This window comes from Camelus ferus, chromosome 20, assembly GCF_009834535.1.
Source record: "Camelus ferus isolate YT-003-E chromosome 20, BCGSAC_Cfer_1.0, whole genome shotgun sequence".
Lineage (NCBI taxonomy): Eukaryota > Metazoa > Chordata > Mammalia > Artiodactyla > Camelidae > Camelus > Camelus ferus.
The window spans coordinates 23,625,027-23,637,319 of record NC_045715.1 but is presented as its reverse complement, the minus strand read 5'-3'; the positions used below and the strand labels follow the sequence as shown (position 1 = coordinate 23,637,319).

The window sequence follows — 12,293 nt, the reverse complement described above, 5'->3', positions numbered from 1 at the left end:
GCTTTCAAGAAGAATAGACTAGGGAAGGGAGATAGAGTGAGGTAGTTTTATATAGGTAGTCAGGCAAAACCTGAAGGAGATAAGGTAGCGGTCTGTGAGGGAACAGCAAATGCAAAGGCTCTGGGGCAGAAGCATGGTTGGAGCAGAGTGCAGTTGCTAGGAAGTAACAGGAGATAAGATCAGAGAGAGAACCAAACCAGGTCTTATACCACCTTGAGGTCAGAGAGTGGAATCTGTCTTTCATTCTGAATAGTCTGGGAAACCACAGATATATATTGGGGGGCTAGTAATTAGGTTTACTTATTTATTCAAAGGAGGTACTGGGGATTGAACCCCGGACCTTGTGTATGCTAAGCATGCGCTGTACCATTTGAGCTATACCCTCCCCACCGCCACAGGCATATTTTGAGCTGCATCTGATTTCCATTAGCACCCAAATTTTTATTTTTTTCCAAAATGATTTCAAGGGAGCTGTTGAAAAAGACTAAGCATTATTTCTTCGATAATGCCTGCTTTGCAAAGGCCAAAATGGTAGGAAAGAAGTTTCTTCCAAGCACCTCTATCTCAGGTGAGCAGTTCTAACCTCATAGATGTTTTTGGTCTTCAAATGACCAAATGCTGGTCTTCAAATGCTGTTAGGGCCCGGGGCGAGGTGGGGGGAGGCCCTGAGAAGTAGTAGGCAGGGCCAAGAATGCTAAACAGCTTTCAATGCCCTGCCCCCCTCAGTTTTACTCAGTGGTGTCTCTGGCTCATGCCCATCAAGGTTTACATTCTAGCAAAGGAGAAGGAGAGTAGGGAGGAAAGTTCTAAGCGTGGTTCAAGAACCCTGGGGGAATCCTGGAGACCTTTGCATGGAATCCATGACATTTTTACTATTTATACAATACCTAAAATGTTCTTTGCCCTTTCTGCTCTCATTCTCTTAGAAGCATAATGTGAAGTTTTCCAGAGGTTAAATGATGAATGATACTGCAACAGACTGCAGAAGCAACTCTCGACTGGGGTGGGAGGGCACCTGGGCTATGAGCAGACACTCTTCAGACACCAGCAGTGATGGCTTAGGCAGCATTTTATTGGTTTTCTTTCAGAATTTGTCTACAAAAGAGCAAAGTTAAAAACCAAGTCCCCGGCAAGAAGGTGAGAACCCTTCCTCTTTCCAAAAGCCCTCTCTCATCCCCATGTTCCCCAACTGTGTCACTGCTGCGGTTCATGGGGGTGGAGGGCTTGCTACTTTCACCCCCCACCAAGCCCAAAAAGGGAAAAGACCTACCACCTAGCAACCCCTGCCCCTCGGCCCCATCCCCCACATGTTGATCCTGGTTACAGGAGGCAGTGGTAAGAACTGTTGGGGTCCAGTGGGAGTTCTGAACCCCAGAAGGCCATGGCCAGGGCACAGTCCATGAAGAACACTTCCTCCTCTGGTTCCAGTGCCCCCTAGGTACGCTGTTGTGCCCACCACCTGGGAGTAAAGAAAGAAATCAGTGAAAACCCATCAGCTTCAATTCCAGTTGTGCCAAGTACAAGGGAATCAAGGCTGACACAGGAGGTTGTGTGGGTTGTACATAGCATAAAAGTCCCACATCTAAGCAGGCACCATTAATGTCATGGCCATCATACACAGGTTTTACATTTATCAGAGACATATTATAAACCATGACCAGCAGCTTCCCCCACCCCATATCCCTGCTGATACCACCTCACTCACAGAGGCCAGTTGCATACTCTTGGTCCAGGGAGGATCAGAGGTCAGGGCCTTATCTGGGAGCTGGTGCAGGTAAATGCAGTCAGCCTGAAAGGGGCAGCGGCCATTCCCCCGTATGAAGAACCGGCATCGAATCTGGCTATGAGAGGGCAAAAGGAGAGAAGACCATCACCTTCAAGCCCAGTTGCCCCCAAAACAAGGGACCCTCAAGGCTGATATGTAAGGTTGGGTAGGTTGTACACAGCACAAAGGCACCACATCTGTGCCGGCACCACTAGCATCAGAGACAAGTGTAGATGTTACACCTATTACAACTATTTCCCAGCAGATGGCAGTAAAGTGTCTTAAGGGGTGCCTGCCTTTCTTACAAATCCTACACAGTCTCTGTTTGGGACAGTAGTGACCCTAGGAATCTCCTTTCCCTTTCTGAACTAAGTTTCAATGATACCGCCAAAGGAGGGGGGAATAGCAGATCACCCTGCAATGTGTCTCTGTAACCAAGTAAGAACAATGTGCTGTTCTGAGGGATGGTCTTATGATTAGGTAATTGCTAGCTAATGAAATTCATTGAGAAGTTTCCCATTTCTGAAATTTCAAATTTCACTCTGTGAAAGGTTAGATTACAGGAGAGGTTTGTGGGCAATTTGTGATCTGCTTAAGTAGGACCAGTTTTTGCCTGCACAGAAAGATGGGCGAGAGAGAAGAAAAGACAAAGCACGTATTTATAGCCTTTTTCTGCGTCAGTTCTCTGCTTGACTCCAAAACAGTTGAGTCTTTCCCACTTCCTGCCATCCCAGCATGAATGCAGGACCCCACTGACCACCAAGCTGGGAGCCTCCTCTAAATGGCTATCTCTTCCTCTTCCTCCTCCTACCATTTGACCAAAACTAGCATTAGGAACCCCTCCATCCAGATAGCCTTCAAAAACCCCACACTGTCCAAATTCCCCATCAGCCTCCCTCACCCACCCTCATGTGACACTACCAGACCTGTGTCCACCTATGCTGCAGACATTAGTCATCTTAAATTTTCCTTTCAGCCTCATGGTCAGTTGGCTACCCAGTCTGGCCCTACTTCCTCTCAAGTCAATATCCTCCCCACCATTCCTTCTAGTACATGCTAGGAGTCAGAATGCCTGGGTTCAAAGCCCACTTCTGCCCTGAAGTCCCACAGACCAGGCTCTAGTTTCTCCTTTTGCAGGTGGGGGCAGTAAGAGACCCTACATCATGGCGTTTATGACGCGCAGTCTGTCATCCAGGATGAACGCTCCATGTCATTGTCTCCTATCACACCCGGGCCTGGGTACTCCCCTCTGGCCCAGAAAACTTCGGAAGGCTCCCCACCGTACCCCAGCTGCAGGATTTCCCCACTTCAACCTCTCTACCTGGGGTGCTCTCAGTTTTCTCCTCCTGAGGAGCCCCTACTCCTCCTCCAACACCCAGCTCTCCCTGCTCTGTGAGACTCGCCCCACATTTTGTTCTCAGTAACTTTGTTAATGCAGCTATTACAGTCACAGGCACAATCCAAGTGTCTTCCCAACAAGGTTGAATGTCTCACAGGAAGAGACCAATCTTCTTTATCCCACCTTTTATCCAACTATACTTTGTATATGTCAAATATAATAAACCCTTTGGAAAGGTAGAATTAAGAACCTGGAACTGGGGGGTGGGGTTGTATAGCTCAGTGGTAGAGCACATGCTTAGCATGCATAAGGTCCTGGGTTCAATCCCCAATACCTCTATTTGAAAAAAAAAAAAAAAGAAGGAGGAGGAGGAGGGGGAAGATAGGGAGGAGGAGGAATTGTAGCTAATTCCAGATTTTGAATAAAGTCTACCCTCCCGCCAAGAGATTAAAACCTACCCAACTTTCCCCTGTCTCTGAGGGCTGCCTTTCAGTCTCCTTCTCAGAGACTCTATGTTTTCAAAGATCATCTAAGCAAACAACGTGTATTCATAACAATTTACTTCCCTGTGTCAAAAACACAAGTCAGAAACAAAAGCCAAGCTAAGCTCCCCATTGTGCTAAGAGAACCAGAGTTGCCCTGCATCGATCCTGAGCCAGGCTAGAAGGGAAACTTGGCCTTGCTCTTCTGCTGCTGTCTCAGGCACTCACTATTATTTACTGGGATTTCTGAAATAGTGGAAATAGCTCACACCCTCGCCTGCCATCTCCATCACTCCGAATGTCCAGGATTTGGGAGATCCTAGGTTGGGAACTGCGGCTTAGCCAGCATGGATTAGGGACTCCTCCCCTCTTTCCTAACCTGAGTCATGTGCCCCCTGCAGGTTACCTGGTCCGAGCCTTGAAGTTCCTAATGAGTTGCTCCTTCTTAGGCCCCTTGCTCACCCAGAATTTGCAGGGGATGATGTAGCTGGAATGGACACGGCACTGGGGACAGGACCTGCGAGGTGGGGTGGGAGGTGAGAGAAGAGGAGGCTCAAGCCCACCAGCTGGCCTCCGAGCCCACATCTCTTTGGGGCCTTTCCCTGCCTACTGGCCCCTGCATGACACTGACTTGATGACATCCAGCGGGAAGTCCTGTCGGCTCTTCCGCCAGGTGCGCAGGCAGCCCAGGCAGTGGGCATGGCCACAGTTGGGCAGGATGCCGAAGATCCGCTGGGCTTCTGGCTTGTCCCACACCTTGTCCATGCAGATGCCACACATGATGTCCCGACTGTCATGCTCCCTCTGCAGCCACGGGCAGGGTTAGAGCACATACCCCCTCAAATACACACACACTCACGGCCACCCAAATATAGCCCCAGGGACCCTCCTCCAGCATGTCTGGGCATCCCAGAGGTCCACCATGGCATCCTCTGCCCCTTCCCCTCAACTACCTGCTGCACCTCAAGGTCCAGGCTCTGAAGTGGGGCCAGAAGCTCCCAGATAGGGTCTGACTTAGGCTGAGGCTTCTGAGAGTAGCTGTGGCCACCATCAGCAGCTGTTGGAAAAAACTAGGTCCATTCATTCACTCATTCATGTGGCATCTACTGAGCATCTGCTGTCTGCAAGGCTCTGTTCGCGCATAAAGTTCTGCCCCCAGTAGCTCAAGGCCTAATCAGAATTATAAGCTTCAAACACAACTATTTAGAACTGTGCTGTTCAATAGGACAGCCACCTGCCATATGTGGCTATTGGGCACCTGAAGTGGAGCTAGTCTGAACTGGCATATGTTGTAAGTGTAAAATATACATGAGATTTTGAAGCTTAGTACCAAAAAGCCTCTAAAAATGTCTCCTTAATAGCTTTTTATATTGATTACATATTGAAATGATAATATTAGATATGTAATCTTTGATATATTGAGTTCAATTAAATGTATTAAAATTTATTTCACCTGTTGCTTTTTACTTTTATGATTTTTTTTTTAATGAAAGTACTGGGGATTGAACCCAGGACCTCATGCATGCTAAGCACACACTGTACCGCTGAGCTGAAACCTCCCCTCACTTTTTACTTTTTTTTTAATGTGACTATAAGAACATTTATGATTACATATGTGAATTGTAAAATGGTGCAGCCACATTGGAAAACAGTTTGGTGGTTCCTTAAAATATTAAACATAGGGTTAACATATGATCCAGCAACTCTACTCCTGGGTATATACTCAAGGGAAATGAAGGTGGGAGGGTATAGCTCAAGTGGTTAGAGTACATGCTTAGCATGCAGAGGTCCTGGGTTCAATCCCTAGTACCGCCTCTAAAAAGTAAAATAAATAAACCTAATTATCTCCCCCCCCCCAAAAAAAGTTTTAAAAAGCCAATTAGCCAGCTTAAAAAAAGAGAGAAATGAAAATACACATCTGTACAATAACTTGTACATAAATGCTCATAGTGATCTTATTCATAGAAGCCCAAAAGCAAAAACAACCCAAATGTCCATCAACTGCCAAATGAATAAAACAAAATGTGGTATATATCCATACAATGGGATATTATTTGGCCATAAAAGGGAATGAAGTACTTATATATGCTACAACATGGATAAACCTAGATAATATTATACTAAGTAAAAGAAGCCACTCACAAAAGACCATATGTTGTATGATTTCAGTTATATGAAATGTCCAGAATGGGCAAATCCATGGAGACAGAAAGTAGCTTAGTGGTTGCCAGTGGCTGGGAGGGGTAGAGGGTGCTGCTAATGGGTTTCTTTTCAGCGTAGTGAAAAGCTTCTAAAATTAAATAGCGGTAATGTTTGTACAAATCTGAATACACTGTATTACATTGAATTGTACACTTTAAATTGGCGAATTTTTTAGTTTGTGAATTATATCTCAATATAGCTGTTACAAAAAATTACATACATGACATACTTCTGTTGGGCAGCACTGAATAAGAGCAATAATTAAAAAAAACCCACTAACATTTAGTGTTTGCTCTGTGCTAAGTACTGTGCTAAGCACATCACAGCTATGAACTCATCGCACCCTCACACAACCCTGTGAGGTAGGTACTATTATCAGTGGCCTTTTGTAGATGAGGCAATTGAGGCCCAGAGAGGTTAAGTGACTTGTTCAAGACCACACAGCCCCTAAGTGATGGAGCCAGCATTTGAAACTAAGTGGTTTGACTCCACAGGCACCATGGTATTCTGCTTCTAGGGCAGTATTCTGTTTCTAGAACACAGAAAGCAACAGAGTCGGAGGAAACTTCCCCTCTGCCTGGGAATCTTGAGGAGGGAGAGGGGTGGAAAGAAATAGAAACTTGCTCAGAGACAGAGCAGGAACCCTGGTCTCAGATCCCACTAGTGCCCACCTGCAGTGCCCCTGATGACTCACATGATGGCAACAGGGACTTCCAGGAACTGCCACCAACCTCCGCAGCCTTGTCGAACTCCTCCAGGCCAGGCTCCATGCCCCGATACCCCCTGGCCCAGCCCCAACCCACAGCCACAGAGGGCAGGTAGGTGGGCTCGGACCCCCTGCGGGTCAGCCCCAGCTGGGATCCTGGCAGGGTGATCTGTGGCTCTGAGTGGTGGCGGCCCCACTCAAGGTGGCGGGGAGGCTGTGGGTGCTGGTAGCTGTAGGGAGGAAGGAAAGGGTAAGGAGACAAGGCTGGCCCCTCCTGGGCTCAGAGCTAGCTCAGCCTAGACCTTGGAGCTGAGTAGGCAGAGGAGGCTCTGGGAGGATGCATGGCCCATCAGAGATGATCCCTCCCAAGTCCCCCAGCCTGCCCCCCATTCCAGGAGAAGAGGGGCTTACCTGCACCGACCTCCGTGGAAGCAGAAGCCTCGCTGGAAGTATCTGCAGACTTGGGATGCCTTCCGGTCTTGAGCAAAGCAGCAGCTCGAGCCCCAGTGGCAGGCTTCTGGGTCAAAGTTCCTAAGAGATTGTCTGAGTCACGCCGAGCCCCATTTTAGTTCCTGCCTTAGTGATCCTTATAGAAAGAGGCCGTGTGGTACAAGAACACAGGCTCCAGAGATGGTCCTGTGTTCAAAGCCTGGCCCCTCTGGGTAACCCTGGGTGGGTAACTCAACTTCCCAAAGCTTGGTTTCCTCACTCTTAAAAATCAGGGTGACAACACCTCACTGTTACCTCAGGGATGTTGTGAGAGCTTTTGAAGATTTCACACAATGCACAAAGCAGGTGCTCGTAAATCACAGGGATTCATAGGACTTTCTCCAAACACAGAGGCTTGTGATTTCTGGAGTCAGAATTCTGAGTTCAGATTCTGGTACCAGGGTTGGCTCCTTGGGCACAGGCCTGTGTTGTCACACAGGAGCCCCACACTTGCTTTAAAGCTCTGCTGTTGCCATCTTAAAATTATTAAATTTTTGAGCAAGGAGCCCTGATTTTCATTTTGTGCCAGGTCTCACAAATGATATAGCTAGTTCTGCCAGGTACCACTATTTCTTGGTTGTATGATCTTGGACAATTTTTCCATGCCACAGTTTCTTCATGTGTAAGATGGGAATAATATTAGTACCTACTTCACGGGGTGATGTAAAACTTAAATGAGACAGTATATGTAGAAGTACAGTCATCCCTTGGTATCCTTGCGGAATTTGCTCCAGAACCCCTGTGGACACCAAAATCCACAGATGCTCAAGTCCCGTATATAAAATGGCATTATTTGCAGATAACATACGTACATCCTCCTGTATACTTGAAATCATCTCTAGATGACTTATAATACCTCATACAATGTAAATGCTATGTAAATATTTGCTGCTATGCAGCAAATATGAGTTTTGCTTTTTGGAACTTTGTGGAATTTTTCTCCCAAATATTTTCCATGTGGGGTACAGAACCCGCAGATACTCAGGGCTGACTGTACCTGGCACGTAGCAAGCCCTCAATAAATATTAATTGTTCTTATTACTCTGCTGACATCATCATCGTCATCACCACTACTATAGGGACATTTGAGGGTCAGGGTGGGAGGAGCCTGAGTTGGGAAGATGTTTACTGAGAGTCTACTAGGTGTCCAGGCCTGAGCGAGGGCTCTGCGGACCTGCGCTCTTGTCATGTGCTTCCTTGCCCAGAGGGGGAATGAGCCCACGTGTGAAGTGGCTGGGACAGAGGCCGGACTCTAGTCCCAAGAGAACAAAGACTGCCAGTCTACACAGGGGCTCTGCCATAGAGTGGTCCCCACCTCCCCCCCCAGAGAATGTCTAAGAGACTCTGAGTGAAGTGGTGAAGGTGCCAGACCGTCAGTCACATGGTCCTTCATTTGTAAGAACACGTGGAGCCCCTGGACATGGAAGTTGCCTGTGGAGCTCCCTGAAGTGATAAAGCAGAGAACCAACAAATCAGGGCCAGGAATGGGGGGAGGCATGGGAGGCTGTCACCTTGGACACAAAAATTCAGAGGAATGCCAAAAAAAACTCAGTAATAAGAAGTAATATTTTAGTGTGTTTTTTTTAAAAAAAGATCAAAATTTATGCAAAAACAATCCATGATGAACAAAATATCAAATTTTTAAATAAAGACAAGATTCAACCCTGCACAACATACCTTACTTGCCTCTCTCAGCCCAGGCCCTGCAACAAGGACATGGATAACCAAGACAAACACAGATGATGGGAAGAGCTCAGGCAGAAATAAAAGGCTGGCAGGATGGAGATCTGCTTTAGACAGAGTGGTCAGGGAAGGCCTTTGAGGAGGTGCCAGTAGTAATACGCATTAGTCCAATGATTATTATTATACTATTACATAGCATAGCACTTATAATAATTATTGTGGCTGCTGTTATTGTTGTTATTTTTATAGAAGCACATGTGAGGGTCAGGAGGGTAATGTAAGATCACTAAACAGTAATTTTTTAAAATTATTTATTTATTTATTTAATCTTTTTTTTTCAGAGAGGAGGTAATTAGGTTTATTCATCTATTTACTTAATGGAGGTCCTGGGGCTTGAACCCAGGACCTCGTGCATGCTAGGCATGCTCTCTATACCACTGAGCTATACCCTTCCCCCTAAACAGTAATTTTTAATTTTAATTCAGATCACTGTCATTTTTTTCATTTAACTCAGAAGAAATTCAAAGAATTGAGTGCCCCTTCTGTAACAAATCACCTTCCATTTCCATTTGCTTATTTATGTGAAGATTTCTCAGTACTTCCCTTCATAAATAGTAAAAATAGAAGGGGGAGAGGGTATAGCTTAAGTGGTAGAGTGCATGTTTAGCATGTGCAAGGTCCTGGGTGCACAAGGTCCTGGGTTCAATCCCTACCTCCTCTAAAAACAAACAAATAAATAAACCTAATTCCCCTCCCCCCAAAAAAAACAACAAAAAAATTGATGTCAAATACTGTCTTATTCTAACAATAAGTAATGCTTATTCGTGGATATATGAGCTTTCTTGGAGGGGAAAAAAAAGCAATGGCCCCATCTAAATTTTCTAAAGAAAATTTTTTGTTATTTAGTAATTAACTGTGGAAGTGTATAATATATTTACGTTGTTTTGATCAATTGAGTACTACTAATAACTAAATTTAGACAAAAATTAAATTTCTGTTTAAGAAATATTTTTGTTGCAGGAATAGATAATATTGTGATCAGTAAAAGCCTTCTAAGAATAAAAATATTTGTATTAGGATAAAATTCTGTGGGCAAAGTAAAATGGGTATTGAAGGAGAAAAAGGAATTATGTAAAACTGGAAAGCACTGGTTACGTATATTTTTATATGGATGACATTATATGTGAAATCTCTCTGGTATTTAGATGCCACTGGATACATCAAAAGAATAACGTACTTATTCAAATCCACCCTGCTCACCTGCTATTGCTGGTCAGCTGTCCACACAGCAAGTTCATTGGCAGGACCCAAAGCAAGCAGCCTGAAATACCTTGGATTGAGATTCTGCACAGAACTCCAGCCCCAGCCCAGTACCCCCATGGTGCTTATAATCATTCTCACTGCCTGGCCTGGAAAACCGAGAAGCTCCTGCAGGAAGATTGAGGGCAAGTTCTTGTGGGCCGAGAGCTTTCAACACATTTGTCGAAATCTTGCCTGAAGTATCAGTCTTGGAGAAGCAAGATTCAGTAATGGGAAAAAAATGTTTGATTTAGTGTGTAACTTCTCTAAAAACATCTTTTAAAAATCTCTTTTGGAATTAAGAGTAATATAATTGCTATATTTTAAAATAGGACTACTTAGAATATATTAGAAATGGAAGCTTTGCAACAATTTATGATATGATGAAAACCATTAGATAACTTGGGAGCATGGAAGGAAACATGGTTTTTCAAATTTCTTTTAGGTTTATAGAAGATGCTGGCCTGGTATGTTTCTGCTCCCAATTATAAAGTGGGGAGTAGACAGGAAGAGGCTGGGGTGGGGTAGGGACCAGATCAGTGGTGAAGGTGACACCCAAAGTTAGGGAGGGTGGAGGGTGGGGTGAGAGGGAAATGAGTCACAAGAAAGGGGTGGGTGACCTGAGAAGAGAAGCCTCTTATCTCCTAGGGGAGGAATCAGTAACCTTCAGAGGAAGGGTTTGCAGGGCGCCTATCCCCAGTCCCCAGAGCTTTGCTTTTCCTAAAGACTACCCACGAGGCTGACCTCCAGGACTTCCTAGAGAGGCCACTACACTAGCTCTGTCACAAGCTGAGAGGTTCAGTGACAGAGCTCTCCCAGCATGTCCCAGGGGTTCTTAGCCCATGGGATGAGCCACAGCCAAAGGGGCTAGGGGCTTTGTGATCAATCGATTTGAGAAACTCTTCCTTCTATATTTTCTTAGAGTCGTGTTGTATATTGCTTATTGTACATGAACATATTAAAGGCTATGATAAGTCCTGCAAAGGAACCTATTTGATTTAACCCAGTATTGCTTAAACTTGTTTTTGTTGTTGTTTGTTTCAGCCCTCCACCCACACACCCTCAGCATATCAATAAAACACATTTTGTTTAGGGAGTTGTCAAATTAGCTCATTTAATCTTCAAAACAAGATTTCAAAGTCAGGAGACATTTTTTGTTTTCAAAATCAGAGGCTCAGAGGGGTCAAGTAACTGGTCTGGGACTCGAGCTAGCCCTATAACCCAGGTGTCCTCACTCAGCCCAATACTTCTCTAATTAACCAAGATTGACTTGGCAGAGATAAGGGCAGCTGGATTTGGGGAATTTCTTAAGCCAACTTCTGAGGCCAAGGGGTAGAGACAGAGCAGCAGAGATCATAGGTAATCCAGCCTGGGGAGACAACAAAAGCGGCTTGGTGTCTAGGGGGCTGGAGCATGGACTCTTGAGCAGTGAGCCAGGGTCACCAGGACTGGACAGTTGGCTGAGATCAGGGGGTGCAGAGGAGAGCCAGGGCTGAGGAAGGCAGGGTTGGGTACAGGAAAGTGGGAGACAGAGTCTGCCAAAGGAGCCCCCTGAGTAGGATTTTTAGAACTCAAGGGCCTAAACTTAGACGAGGATGCCATCTTCCTTCCTAATCTTTGGGCAGGGCCAGAAACAATTGAAAAATCTTTAGTAACCCCACCACCTTATTTTTGTTTTTTGCCTTCTTCTTGCTACCTGGCCTCCTTTCTTCCCAACCTGGGAAAACCACTTCACCCTGAGACCCTAAGATCTACAATTATCCCTGTTTTACCCAAACTCCAGGGAGAACTGATCTCTTCCAGCTGTTGGCAAAACAAATCTGTGCTAAGGTATGAACATCTATCTGATGGAAGACCTAGGGAGCTAGTGTACCCAAAGGAATGACTCTCAAACGGTGTAATGTTCAAACTGAAGTGTTCCCATTCAAACATTTATGAACACCTGGCACCAGGCTATGTGTTGAGGCTACAAAGGTGACCAAGAGGCCAGATCCCACCCACAGGGAGCTGTTTGGTATTTCTGGGCAGAGAAACTTTTGTTGAGTGAAAGAAAAAAAAGGCAGGCGGGGAATCCCTGCCTTGAATGGTCAGACCCTGAGTGAGCCCTGACTCAGCTGTGCAGCCTTGGTATGGCTTATCCCCTTTCTGGTCTCAGTATCCTCCTCTGGACTATGAGGTGGGGAGAGATAATCTCTAGACTTCCAGATTTCTCTAGGGGCTAGGAAGCCCCTTCTCCCACCTGATGCACCCCAAATTCTTAGAGACTGCGGTTTCAGTGGCCAGGCCAAGCCCCAAAGACTTTTCTCCCACTTTCCTTATGTCCTCCCA

At 45.6% G+C, this 12,293-nt stretch overlaps 1 protein-coding gene across 3 annotated transcripts; it reads right to left on the bottom strand.

Moving 5' to 3' along the window:
* Positions 1–1,051: 1,051 nt before the first annotated feature.
* Positions 1,052–10,733, bottom strand: LOC106729085 (probable E3 ubiquitin-protein ligase makorin-1). 3 transcript variants are annotated; one of them, XM_032462897.1, is made up of 7 exons: positions 6,906–10,733; positions 6,483–6,724; positions 4,540–4,643; positions 4,218–4,390; positions 3,993–4,103; positions 1,706–1,841; positions 1,052–1,459 (listed from the first exon to the last, which is right to left on the bottom strand). In XM_032462897.1, the coding sequence occupies exons 2-7, from the start codon at positions 6,556–6,558 to the stop codon at positions 1,274–1,276; spliced, it is 786 nt and encodes a 261-aa protein (XP_032318788.1). In that variant the 5' UTR covers positions 6,559–6,724; positions 6,906–10,733; the 3' UTR covers positions 1,052–1,273. The 3 variants fall into 3 exon arrangements, with proteins under 3 accessions (XP_032318788.1, XP_032318790.1, XP_032318789.1); XM_032462899.1 differs by lacking the exon at positions 4,540–4,643 and having other exon boundaries at positions 6,460–6,724; XM_032462898.1 differs by lacking the exon at positions 6,906–10,733 and having other exon boundaries at positions 6,483–6,899.
* Between the last annotated feature and the right edge of the window lie 1,560 nt (positions 10,734–12,293).